Source organism: Ipomoea nil, unplaced genomic scaffold, assembly GCF_001879475.1.
Source record: "Ipomoea nil cultivar Tokyo-kokei standard unplaced genomic scaffold, Asagao_1.1 scaffold0482, whole genome shotgun sequence".
Taxonomy (NCBI): domain Eukaryota; kingdom Viridiplantae; phylum Streptophyta; class Magnoliopsida; order Solanales; family Convolvulaceae; genus Ipomoea; species Ipomoea nil.
The window spans coordinates 2,464,232-2,479,282 of NW_017616910.1; the positions used below are offsets into that span (position 1 = coordinate 2,464,232).

The window sequence follows — 15,051 nt, forward strand, 5'->3', positions numbered from 1 at the left end:
AAGTTAATGACGATGAAGGAAGTAATTTTTATTATTTTTTAAATTCAGACGGTGTTGTTTTGAAGCAAAACAACGCCGTTTTGGACGTTGGTCCACCTGGCATAGTAGACTCGGGTCCACAACATAATTTTCCCAGACTGTACCACGTGGGCCATGCTTAAGCTAATCCATCGAAAGCTCTGAACATAAGGCTGTGTTTGGAAACCCGAAAAATGATTTATGGAAATCATTTTCCTGGTTTCCCATGTTTGGAAGGGGTTGGAAAACCCAGTGAACGAAAAACATTTTCTGTTGACTGGGAAAAATCAAGCAAATTTGACAGAAAATGACTTCCGCCAAATATTGAAAAATTCATTTTCTGCCAAACATACAACAATATTTCCGGCGGAAACTAGTGCTGTGATTTTCGGTGGAAACCTTTAAAAAAAATGAGAGGAACGAGAAGAAGGGAATCATAGAGAAGTTATCTTTGGTTTCTTTCGGTGAGGGAAACCAGAGAGAACTTCTCTCTCTGGTTTCCACCCTTTTTTTTTTTAAATTAACTTTTTAATAATTAATATTATTTGATTTAAAAATGAATATTATTATAAATATTTTTTATTTTAAATAAAATAATTAATTATATAAAATGTTTAATTATACAATTCTACCTCATTCTGTAAAAAATGAACCAAACACACAAAGATAGTTTTCTACTGTGCTTCCAAACATGAGAAATGAAAATATTTTTTAAAAAATGACTAATTTTTCAGAAGTCATTTTCTTGTTTTTCTCAAACGGATCCTAAATCAGCCCATATTGTCATCGAAACATTTTTTCCAAGCCCATATATTCCACTTTTGGGCTGGGCGTGAAACATCGAGCCCAATAGTTATGGATCATAGTAGCAAGAGGACATCATGGAACAACATACATACACACATACATGACGATGTTGGATGCATGTGCATGAAGGATGGTGGAGAGAAATAAAAAATAATAATAATAATAATAATAAAGAAAGAAAGAAACAGACATGCTCTACTCATTCGTCGGATCCGCAATATCAGGGGTGGCTACGTATTCTCATGCAATAATATAATAAATTATTAATTATGATTTATGTGTGTAGTGTTTAGTTGGGATTATAATAAATGTATAGAGATTGTTGAGAGTTGACCTTTGCACTACCCTTGTCTCACCCCTATCACTACAAGTCTCCGTGGGCCCCCCTCTCCCCCTAATCAGACAAATATCTCTGCCTTTTAGTATTCCCATATCTCTCCACCCTTCTATTTTACCCTACCTTTTATCATTGTTTCATAATTGCTGCTTTATTTCCATTTCTGCTGTATTAAACATCTTGTTCCCATTATTAGTATCTTTTTTTAAAATAGTACTCCCTAATAAATTATTGTGTACGTAAATGGTAAGTTATATATTTGATTATATTGCGTAATTTCGTTGAGTTCGTCTCATAGATATTTGACTTAATAATTAGGAATAAGGTTCAAATTGGCCACTGAACGTAACCTGAAAATGTAATTAGGCCACTGAACGAAAAAAAAAGTGCAATTAGGCCATTGAACACTCAAAAAATGTGCAATTAGGCCACTGAACTCTCCAAACGTATGCAATTTTACCGGATAGCAAGTTATCATCAATTTTAGCAGGTTACCTGCTTACGTGGCAACTTAGTTGGCATTTTTAATAATTTTTAATAATTAATTTTAATAATAAATTTTATAAAAAATTGGAAAAAATAAAATAAAGTCGTTTTTATTTTTTTAAAAATTTTTTTAATAAAAAATTATTATTAAAATTTATTAAAAATTAATTAAAATTTATTAAAAATGCCAACTCAGCTGCCACGTAAGCAGATAACCTGCTAAAATTGAGGGTAACCTGCTATCAGGTGAAATTGCACATTTTTGGAGTGTTCAGTGGCCTAATTGCACTTTTTTTTCGTTCAGTGGCCTAATTGTATTTTCAGATTACGTTCAGTGGCCAATTTGAACCTTATTCCTAATAATTATAACATTTTAACATAATTTTATATGAAAATTATTTATTGATCTTTTTGTTTTAATTGATCAATTATTTTCCTTGCTATAAATCAAAAAGTTATATTTGATTTTTTAATATTAAATATTAAATAGCAAAAGACCTTATGGTCAAGCGATCCCTCAAATGAGAGGTCTTAGGTTCAAACCCCTATGTTGAGGCTTTGACTCTATGTATCAAAAGTACCAAAAGAATTTTTTGTTTGCTTGTTTCACTATTTGAAATCTTGTCTTTTCCGTCTACTTTTTCTATACACACATGGCAATGGTTTTTATTATTATTATTTTTATTTTTAAAAACCACATATGGTAAAAAATTAAGAGAATACACTTGACATTTAATCAACCAAAATTTTTTCCACATGAAAAATGGTTGAAAATTTTGGTCACTTCTCACAAGTGGTTGGAAATAGCAAAGCATTTTTCGAATTTTTAAAGTGGTTAACAAGTTAGTTAAAAAGACCATTTTCGATCACTTTTTGGTGGTAAGATAATGTGATATTTCCAGCCGTGTATAATTAATTTAAGTATATTTGATAACATTTTTTCAAGGAGGATAAATGCTTAACCCATAACCTTTTCATTATATATAGATAGAATATTCTTCTCCTCAATCAACTTGATCAGATCAACTATATCCTTATCAACATTATCTTGAAATGTAATCCCCATGAACTAATCACACTTAAATGGTTTTATTTCATAATGATTTCATTGATTTACACAAAAATCTCGTAGCCATTACCTACTAGGTAAATCTCATCTTGTAATCCTAGCTAGTTAGCAAATGACTACAGGAAAGTAACCCAACTTAAGTTGTTTATAACTGATCAGTTCAAACCGAAAACGTCAATCAGCAGCTTCCGAGAATCAAATTTAAAATCTTATGGTTACCAAATCAATCGCTCGACCAACTTGGATTCCATGAATAATTTTTAGTGATGTTACAAAAATTATAACACATAATAACCATGAAAATTAACAAGAAATATGGGTCGAGGAATATTCTTTATCCACAAAATCTATAAATAGTAAATGAATTAAAAATTTTAAAAATAAATAAAAAGACCAAAATTAAACCAACATTGGACCGTGGTTGAAGCTAATTAAGAAATAGTTAATTAAAGATGATATATAGAGTAGGGGGGATTACGAGCAACAGTGATTACGAGGAGGTAGATAGATGAGACAGACATTCTGGGAGTTCTGTCTGGTCAAACAAATTAATTATCGATTAGTGCGATGTTACAAAACAATAAGATTAATTAATTAATTAGGTAATTAAACAGGTCTAATAAGAATTAATTATTGCGACAACTTAGAACGCAGAATGGAAGAATTCTTTATTTTCAGACAACGTCAAGGGTGCCTATTAACAACGTATATGGTGTTGGAAAATTTCTACGAGCCGTCAAAGAAAAATTCAAACATGATAGGAGTTTGCATATATGCAGCTACAAGACATTGACTTTGTAGTAATTATGTTTGCTATAACATATTATGTTTGAAGTAATTTGTGTTTTTCTGTGCAACGAACGAAATCTGTAATCATTACTTGAGAGTGTGTATTGGGTGAATCAAATTATTGTGTAATAATTTATAAATCCACACAAGAGAGGTAATAATGCACTAGGAAGACCTCATGCGACAGGCTCGACCGAGAGAGTGCTAACAATAGTCGAATTCGTGATGTTCTAGTGCGAGAATCATGTTTTAACGAGAAGGCTAACGCTTTTGGGCAGGTAATTTGTGTTTTGACTATATATATGAAACAAAACACATTATTTGTAATTTTAAGAGAAGAAAATATTTTGCAATTGAACAATTTAGGGTTGATTTATTACAAAGTTATTCAATTTGCTAGGAAGATTCTATAGAAAAAAATGTGTAGATCAAGTCAATTAAGGTTTAGCTGTAAAAATTCATTTGAAATTTACTTATTGATTGTTTTTTTTAAAATTAAATTAGAAGGACCAACCCATAATTGAATTGGTTTTTTTATATTCAAAATATAATGTCTTTATTAGAGCAATATAATCCACAAATTTGGAGAGAGGTTAAAGAGCGATCACCGTTTGTTACTACTATTGATATGTGATATGCTTCATTTAATTTGTTCCATAAAACACATTTATAGGGAAGCAATTAAGTGTACAGATTTGTTGGCTTCAAGTCATAAAATAAGCACTCTAGCTTTGTGATTTTGTTATGACCCACTCGAAAGAATTGTCTTGGTTGCAATTTTTTCATTTTTTACATTATTATTATATTAAAAAAATGTCAAAGATCGTTAGGATTAAACGTTACTAATACACCAAAAACTATAACTAATAGCAAAATGCATAAATCAGTGTCACGTTTCAATAATAAAATGATAGACTTGGACATCTAAACTTTTGTCCTATAAAGGTGATTAAATTCAACTTTACTTGTGCCATGCTTATAGGTTCCATAGACATTTTATTAAATTAGTTTTTACTTGGATTATATTTTACATAAGTGTATTAAAATAGGAAAAGAAGAAAAAAGTCTAACAAGTGTCCAAAAGAGCTAGTATCAAGTCTCTGAATTTTCAAGGTTGTCTGCAGAAATACTACTACATCGTAAAACTTTGACATTTATATATATAGCCTTTTTTAACATAAGCATGCACTCTCTACCTATGAATATAATAAATAACGTGTAGACCCTATTTAGACAATTCCAGATAATTACGACGTATTGTAGACGTTGAACAGTCATGAATATTAGACTTTTAGCCGCTAATATGATATATGAGAGTCGAAAGCTACGTCTTAAAGTCTTAAACCATACATTGAAAACTTGGTAGGACTAATTGTTGCAAAGGGAGAGTTATATATATGTTTTTTGAGTACTATTGAGTCTGTTACAATGCAGTATGTATCTGTTCATAACTACTAGATCATAGCTTGGAGAATTATATATTTTTATTTAGTCAGATAATGTTTATGTTATTGGATAATTGGATAATATAATAGTGATTTTTTTAGTTCTATTGACTCTGTTAGGATGTAGTATTGTTGGGTTTGAACCTGTGACCTCCTATTTGGGAGAGCCACAATTATGTCGTTTGATCACAAGATCTTTTAGCATGAAATAGCGGATTTAATTTGTAAGTTAGGGCTTAGGGTTTAACATACTCATTAGCGGTGCGATCGAAAGTATTGATTTATAACTTAGTTAAAAGTGGTACGTAAACAAAGAATAAGATTGTTCAACTAAACATATTCACATATAAGCAAATAGATATGCAGATTATATGTCACGCTTTTAGTTTTGATGCTTCTCATCTTGGTTTGTAAGTCTTTGATGAATTCCTTAGGGAATTCAGTTATTGCTGGCAGTTAGGGATGACAACGAGGTAGGGAGTATACTCTCCGTTCTCGTCGGAAGATAGAAAATTTTCTCTATTCCTATCCCCGAGAGAAATTCTCACTTCACGGTCAACTTTATAGTCAAATTAGTAGTTTAATTAATACATTGTTAATATTAATTTCTTTATTTAAATTACCAAATTCAATTCAAATATTAGTCCGGTATTAGGTGTTTAATTTTTTTTGGTAGAATCAAATAAGAACCACATTTTTCGTACGAATTACCTTTTGTGCAACTTGAAATGCATGGTTGTGTATTCGAGAATAAGTGATTAATTGTGAATTCTTGAAACACACACTTCTGTAGTTACTTTTGTAGCTTCGATTGTGCATCTTATAATGCTGCCTTATGGGACAAGGCATGAAGGGTGTTTTCATCCCTGTTGGAGCAGGGAGTGATCCCATGTAGTTGGGGAGAACTTGTCATCCCTACTAACACTAACAAATTAAATGTGGTAGTTGTTTGGTCAATATTTATGTAATTAGTGTTCTCCTTGTCCATGGTATCAAATAAATAAATAAATAAATAAAGTGATAGCACATGAACAAAAAATGTTGTTATAGCTTTGAAATGGGTAGTCGAGTTGGTGGAACATGACTTTCATATTTGAATGTCACAAGTTTAATTCTTATCATCAGTACCTTCTTAATTTAGCTTGTAGTACAAGATCTTCTCAATTTAATTTATCTCTTTTGTGTTATTTACAATTTTACATGTTATTATACAGGAGCGGATTGAAAACATGTACTACAAATCAAGTTGAGCTGTTTTTATCAGACAACCAAAATACATGTCTGATAACGTTGGATCTTTAAAGTCTTGTATGCATTAATGGACAATGAATCACTGATAATGTTAGGGTTTCGAAGCATTGTATATGATTGACGATGCATACTCTTTTTTTTTTAATAGTATTATTATATATATGCATATTGGAGCTATCTACTCGATATACAAGCAGAGAGATACGTATATCTACATCTCGAGAATTGGAGAATTTTTGGAAAAAATAGAAGAGAGAGGAATCTCTAGAATTGTCCGTAGATCTAAAAATAAATTATTAGGAAATTTGGTTTAAATAATCTTAGCAAATGTTACAGCATTGGTTGGATAGGATATGATGGTTTAATAATCTAATGACAACGATTATCTGAAACACATTGAAAGGGAGGTATTTATAAATCTATATAGCACTTAATTAATGAATGGCCATTACTCTAGCCACCAAAAGTGGCCATAAGGTCCGTTATTTTATCATGAAGGCGGACTATTCTTCTCCCAAAACATTGAATCGAAGGCGAACGATTCTTCTTCTCTTAAAATGTTGAATTTTTAACTCCAAAGGCCCCACATTTCGGTCCAACAAAATATTTGGAAGGACGTAAATCATGATGATTGACTTAATATGACTCAGCAGACAGGATCAAATGTTAGTGCGCACATAGAATCTGTCTATTTTAGACATTGATCTCTTCTTCTAAATACTGTTACTGCTAAAGTTTAAACATTGATCTCTTCTTCTAAATACTGTCTACTGATCATTCAGCTAAGTTTGTAGGACAAAAGGCTAATTATTCTACTATGAAGGGTCACGAAATGACGGAATGACTATGAAGGCACCACTCATCTTCTTTCATTATAAATATTATATAGCCAAGAAGAGGAAAATCATAACTGATTGAGCGTAATGAAAATCAAAAGAAGGAATTTTTGTACACTACTCTACTCAAGACATTAACAACACGTTTGGTTCACATAATGAATTTTGAGATAATGAGAATGCTATTCCATAAGGAATGGAATACACAATGAATAGAATAGGAATTGTATTTTGTTGTTTGGTTCGTGGAATGAATAGACTTTAGGAATTATATTATAGTGTTTGGTTGGTTTAATGAATAGAAATTATATATGTTTTAAAAGACATAAATATCCTTATAAAAATATGTGGTGGTAGTGGTGATGGCGGTGGTGCCGCTGGTGGTGCTGGTGCTGGTGGTGGTAGTGGTAGTGGTTGTGGCGGCGGCGATGGCGATGGCGATGGCGGTGATGTTGGTGGTGCTAGTAGCGGTGGCGGCGGTGCCGATGGCGATGGCGGTGGTGCTGGTTTTGCTAGTACTGGTGGTGGCGGCGGTGGCGGTGGTGATGGTGGTTGTGGCGGCGGCGATGGCGGTGGTGTTGGTGGTGCTAGTGGCGGTGGTGTTGGTGGTGCTAGTGGCGGTGGCGATGGTGATGGTAGTGACAGTGGTGAGACGATATATATACAAAGGGTATTTTCGGTATTAAGTACAAAGGCTATTTCCAAATACTTGGGAATAGCTAATACCAGAGGATCCCCTATGAATGGCTATTCCCAATGCAAAGTGAATAACTCATTCCTGAGAATGCTATTCCCAGCCATGAAAAGACAAATCAAACAATCGAATAGGTCTATTCATAGAAATGATATTCCATTCCAGACTATTCCATGAACCAAACACGCTGTAAGGGTGTCTTCAATTTCTTCGTACATAAGAATTGGAGGAGAATCAAATACTTAGTATCAATAAAACTTTAATTTCAAAAATTAAATTCATCACTCATCTATAAGAACATAAAAACAAATAAATTTTACACCATAAATAATTAAAAGATTAAGTCCACACGACAATCATAATTAAACGACTAAAAGTAACATTTTTCTCATTTTACTATGTTGGATAGAAATTTGAAGGCCAGGCCAAATCCAGTATCTTGCCATTGAAACGTAAAATTAACTGCTATATAAGTATAATATAATAATAAAATAAAATTGAACATTTACATCAAAGTAACAAACACTTAATCTGACCTCTCGTTATCTAACTGTGATACTGATTACTACATAATTATAATAAAATAAAGTTATATATCGTCTTAGAACAATAGTAAACACTTCAATGTGATAAATTATAAGATGCTACCATTTTAATTTTATATTAGAAATATAGGCCTCGTGGTAAGGAGCAGAGACGATATACGCAATCCGTGAGCACCGACAGCAGGCATCAATCAGCACATACCTCGCTAGCATGCTCCTAATTAATACTATTTTTCATTTAATTTTTAGATATTTACGTTTTAACAACTTTCTAGATATATTCAGTCATATATGGTGTCATAATCATTGACGATAATTCCCACCATTTTTTCTTCGGCGTAATTAAAACTCTGCACTTTCATGTATGCATTTATTAAGCTTAATTAGCTTAGCACATGTATGTATATGTCATGATTTTAAATTTCTATGGTAATTCCATCTACCCATCCCCATGCATGCAAACCCTTATAACATCAAGTCTATTTATTTATACTTGTAAAGTTTCTAATGAATTGAGACGATTAGTTGTAAATAATTTAGACTGATTTAATTATTTAATTGTGATTTATTATTGGCTAGAGTTACAAGGCAAATTTCACTAATTTAGAGCGCACCTTTTGATAACGACTACAGATTTTCCCTTAAATCAAAGCCTCTTTATTCATATTTATAAAATCGACCATTTTTTTTATCCCTAAAAAGTGAATCAAATTTTTTTTTTAATGGTTGAAAAATTGTCGATTTAATGCTCTTATACAACTTGTATGTTATGATCAAACGCTTACCACTTATGCCAAAAAGTTATAGTTAGTACTGAATGCGCAAATTTATTTTCTTATAGATTGCCATCACATTTTCGAGACGCTAGGCGTTAGACTTGACCTTTTAAAGCCTTTATCGACCTCCACTCAACAATCCCGCCCTCCAGCCACTGAGTGCTAAACTTGACCTTTACTAGCCTCCACTCAAAACACAAACATATGATTTACCTTGATTTCTTTGACAAATGACACCCAATTTTGTTTGTTTTTTTTTTTTTTTTTTTTTTTTTTTTTTCATACGAGGGCAAAGAGAAACAAGAAAGCGCAAATTATGCTGTGCAACCGAATGCACCATGCGCGTGGTGCATTCGGTCCAAAACGACGTCGTTTTAGTTAAAAAAAAACGCGCATCCCACTTAAAAAAGAAATCAGGTTCGATTCCCGACAATAGCATTTTTATATATCCATAAATTCATAACTATATATTCACAGTGAATGAATGAAATAAAAATCCACAACTATATATCCATAGTGAATGAATGAAGTAAAAATCCACAATGAATGAACTAAATATCCACAATGAATAAACTAAATATCCACAATGATTAAACTAAATATCCATAATGAATGAACTAAATATCCAGAAATTCATAACTATATATCCAGAAATTCATAACTATATATCCACAGTGAATGAATGAAGTAAATATCTACAATGAATGAACTAAATATCCACAATGAATGAATTAAATATCCATAAATTCATAACTATATATCCAGAAATTCATAACTATATATCCAAAAATTCATAACTATATATCCACAATAATGCTATTGCCGAGAATCGAACCTGAATTTTTTTTTTTTTAAAGTGAGACGCGCGTTTTTAGTCAAAACAACGTCGTTTTGGATCGTATGCACCATGCGCATGGTGCATTCGGTTGCACAACATAACTATTGACAAGAAAGCGGGTGATACCAATCTAGCACAGCAAGGCCCATTAAATTACCTAAACAAAATGAATTAAAAGATGTGTTCTATCTCAACTAAAAAATTAATGAACTAATAGTTAGATGTCATATTAATTATTTATATTGCATATATATTATATCCTCATAACGCCCCTCACGCATGCATGCCAATGACTTTTTGATAAGTCACAAACATCACGTGACTCTGATACCAAATATTTTAATGATATATCCTCACTCAACTAAAAATCTGAACTAATAATTGAAGTACAAATGTGTATATATTTTATATACTATATATATGCCCAACAAAAAGACTCGAACACAAACCTTCTTGAGGGTCCTCAAATTTTTGTAGACCGATATAAAAGCCGCAGTCATGGTGTGCTATCCAGTCTACACAAAAATTGAATTTGTTATGAGATGGATGCAATCATGCGTGCTAATACATGCATGCATGTAAGGATAACATTAACATATGCATACATGCATGAGCATATGATTGGGTGTTTAATTAACCAAACACAGTGGGAAAATGTGCAGACAGCCAAGACAGGTCTATTCTAAGGTTGGACTTAGAAAAGGGTTAGGTTTGGCTTTTTCATCTTCCTGTTTATTTCCACCTCCAAGCCACCCTTATTGAAACGATCCATTCTCTCTCTCTCTCTCTCTCTATGCATTATATATCTATCTATCTATCTCTCTCTCTCACTATGTAATGATGATGGAAGCACTACCGCAGCCTTATGTATGTCCAAACCAGACAATAATTAAGGTGGGCATCACCCCGCAGGTCTTACGTTATTAAGACCATTACTTTTTTCTCTTCAGACAGACCCTAATTACCTGCTTGCTAGGCCGGGGATCAGATCTTCATGTCTGATCTCTCTGCACCTCCAAACTTACGGCAAACAAAAATGGCGGAAAGTGTTGTTGACTTGAACATGATCCCTCTGGACGATGGGGAAGAAGAAGAAGAGATTATAATCAATCCGAAAACCAGCTCGAGCTCTAACGACCAGAGCGACGATGATCAGTTGGACGAGGAGGAGATCACCACGAGTAATGATGGAGATGGCGGGAAGAAGAAAGCGATGAGCTCTTCGTCCAACGGCAGCAGCACCGCCGCCGCCAGTAGCGGCGGCAGTGGCGGCGGCGTTCGACAGTACGTGAGATCCAAGGTTCCGAGGTTAAGGTGGACACCTGATCTCCACCTTTGCTTTGTCCAAGCTGTCCAACGCCTCGGCGGTCAAGAGAGTAGGTTTACTTCATTTTCAACTAATTCTGGGGCTACAACAAAACACTGAAATACTTACAGATTCGATTGATTTATGGTAAGTGATTTAAATATGTCCTTATATTTCATTTTACATATTGGGGTGCAGGAGCGACGCCCAAGCTCGTTTTGCAGCTAATGAATGTTAAGGGACTAAACATTGCTCATGTCAAGAGCCACCTACAGGTGATTTATTAGGGGATTTTGTGCTTAATAATCTTTTAAAACAATTAAGAATTGAACTCAAAAACTTCTACTATATATGTTATTAAATTACGAGATCTTGAATTATATATGTGAAGTAATAAAGTTTTGTTTTATTAATTTATTGGGAACAGATGTACAGGAGCAAGAAGGTTGATGATCATGGCCAAGGTAAAAGAAAACCTCAAAACAATAATTTTCTGGGGATTAGGGTTTCCAGTTCGATAAAGTCTAATTTCTCTAATTTATGATGTTTTTCAATAAATTTTTAGTGATAAATGAGAGAGCTGGATATCATACGGGGAACACAAACAATCTTCTGCAAAACCTCTGGCAATTACCCATGTTTGATCGGAGAATTAGATCCAACTTCAGGTACCAAAATTTTGAGAGTTTAATTTTGAGTGCCGAGAGAAATCTATTGCCACTATTCAAGGGTGTGCCCTGAGTAAAAACTCAGGCTTGTGACCCTAATCGGCAAAAGAGGTAAACTAACCTACTAGATTGCTCATAGCTGATCAGGTTAAAAGTAAATCAGTCTAGGTTGTCATAGCTGATCGGTTCAAAGGTAAACCAGTCTATGTTGTTCATAGCTGATCGGTTTAGAGCTAAATCATTCTAGCTTGGGCATATATAGCTGATTGATTCAAAGGTGAATCAGCCTAGGTTGTCCATAACTGATCGACTAAGACCAAGAAGGTCAATAAGTCACTCCCGTTGGGTCGAACTCGTAACCTTTGGGAGTTTAATTAACATGATTTAATTTTACTTAATTGTTTGTTCAATTCAGATTCATGAACAAAACCCCACAAATATTGATCATCAGGTACATGAACAATTCTTGGAGCTGCAGCAATGCAAACTGGATGTCTGCAAGGAACAATAATTCGATCATCAATGGAGGTTTGGGAATGAACAAGAACATGATCTTCACAGGCGGCCCAGAGTGGAAAAGAGGCCATGAAGCCCTGAGAGAAGCCAATAATGCGAAACCAACACAGTTACAGTCAGGAGAGAGCTTGATCCCAAGCTTCATCAATGGAGTTTCTTCCCCAGACATAAAATGGAGCAGTTTTAGCCCTGCAATGAAGAGAAACGGAGGCGAAAAGGCGGTGGATTTGAACCTGACATTGAGCATGAACTTGAAGAGAGAGAGAGAACAAGATGACAGCAACAGCAGGCACTGTAAGAGGAGGTGTTTGGATGGTGGGGAAGAAGTGGATAGCTCATTGTCTCTCTCATTGTCATCTTCAAGATCTAAATGTGCTTTCTGAATTAATATTGAACTTTAGGAAGCTAAGTAAGTATGATGATTTGAGGATTTTAAGGTAAGGTTTTTAGGGGGAGTTTTTGAAGAATCCAAGATTTGCAAGTACTCTGGATCTCATCACAACACCAATTCATCACCAGGAATTGTAGTGAGATGTTGTTGGTACTTGCAATAAGGATATATATATACATATATATATATGTTGCATGTTGTTTAAGGATCATATCATATGATGATGCACTGTACTGTTGTTCTTCACTTTTAGCTTCTGCTTAATTAATTGTAGTGATTCATCAATCTTATGGAACCTCAATTCTTTAATTTCCCACTTTTATTCTACTTTCTGGCTTATTTTAGATTCTAATTTGCTACTTAATTAGCTTTGATTTAGGAAAAAATCTGTAACCGTTACCTGAAAAGGTGAAGTCCGTCTTGTGATTGCTACTTAATTAGCCACTTAACTACTCTCATCTTTTAGCAGGCACACACTTCAACATTCTGACTAATTTTAAATCTGTCAATCTTACCTAATGAAATTCTTTTCAATATATATATTTTCATTTATTCACAAGTTTGAAAAGAGGAATCCAAAGAAGTAGAATCATAATTGATTAACATATATAGATAGAAGGCATAAATTTCTAACCACTTAAAAGTGGTCAAAAATCAAGGGCATAATGAATTTGTCCATCTCTGCATGTACTTGTTTGTTTCCACCGGATTTCCGGTGGGTGTTTCCGATGTTGAGCTACCATACTTGGGAACTACATAGTACACATGTGTGTCATTGTGTCATTTGTATGGGGAAACATTATATTTCGATTTTTTTATATACTACATTATTGGTATTTATATATAGTAAAATAAGAGTAATTTAATTAAGTTTTAATAGACTTCATTCAAAAATTCAGGTAAATTTTACAACGTATTGCTAGATTTCGATACTTTTTACTCCAGTATGATGTTATACATCTTGCCAAAAATGAAAATCGAGAGCAATTTCAAGGAAAAAGAAGAAGAAGCCAGAATCATTCCTATTATTTTTCTTTTCAATCACTCAATATGACCAAAATAGTTCATTATATTCTTTTTTTTTTGTTTTTTTTTTTAAGCAATGAACTCTAAGCCACTACTTGAGTACACGCAACCCCCCCTTGTGACCCTAACCGACAAATGATTACAATGAGGTAAACTAGCATAGGTTGCCATAACTGACTGGTTCAAACTAAGAAGGCTAGGCCGCTCCCGCAAGAAGTTGAACGTGTAACATTGTGGTTACCATGTTAACACAAAATTATATATATATATATATATATATATATATATATATATATATATATATATATATATATATATATATATATATATATATATATATATATAGCCCTACTTATATGCATTTGATTTATTCTACAAATTAAATATATAGTCTCGAGCAGTTCCCTATTGTTGTTTTCAATTCCTAGCTGAAATCAAATGCTGCTAATAATCTTGACCTAAATATAGATTACCTTACCTTAGCTAGCTTGCTAGCAAAACACCAAACAGACAAATTAATCATACTATTTCTTACGTATGTACATATATTAATATATACAACTTAACCCTAACCTTAACCTAGAAGAAGGCAAGCACCTATGATATGATTGTTGTGTTGGATTCGAGAAAATAATATTGAAAGCATTATTATATGTTAATATATAACTCTATTAAAATATGATGAGTTGTGCACACCCTCATTTAGTAGTTGCAAGTTTCCCTTTTAATCCAATAACGTAACTCTATTAAAATGAGGTGGCCAAGTAGACGGAACGTAACATGATTCTCGTACTTGAAGGTTACGGGTTCTATTCTTTTCAAACACCCTCTTAGTCAAGCATGTTGCATAAAGCCTTCTTAATGTGATTTACCTCTATATATCCTTTATGTAATTTGCATATTATTACACAAGAACAGAATTTACGCGTACTATACAACCCTCAAATAGTGACTGTGATTTTTCTACCGTCCAAAAACTCCATTAAAATGAATAAGAATTGTAAATAATGAGTATAGTATCACAAATCTCACACTTCATGCACAAACATCACATCATGGATCTGGACTTGATTTTGTAGATGCGAATTATGAGGATGCAAGCTAGCTAGCAAGCCAAGTTTTTCAAACCCATACTTTGAAATTAATGACAGCATCCTAAATAATATAAACAGAAGTAACAATTATCCTAAGTTATTTTAATATATCATTGAATTATATGGTTTGAATGATTGAAGCTTGGATTTAAGTTTAAT

The 15,051-nt window shown here is 33.1% G+C and overlaps 1 protein-coding gene across 1 annotated transcript; it reads left to right on the forward strand.

Moving 5' to 3' along the window:
• The first annotated feature begins 10,693 nt into the window (after positions 1 to 10,693).
• LOC109173470 (putative two-component response regulator ARR19) lies at positions 10,694 to 13,099 on the forward strand. The gene is made up of 6 exons (XM_019322707.1): positions 10,694 to 11,082; positions 11,119 to 11,267; positions 11,396 to 11,472; positions 11,625 to 11,661; positions 11,763 to 11,865; positions 12,317 to 13,099. Exons 1-6 carry the CDS (start codon positions 10,886 to 10,888, stop codon positions 12,762 to 12,764), a joined length of 1,011 nt encoding a protein of 336 aa, XP_019178252.1. The 5' UTR covers positions 10,694 to 10,885; the 3' UTR covers positions 12,765 to 13,099.
• Positions 13,100 to 15,051: the final 1,952 nt, after the last annotated feature.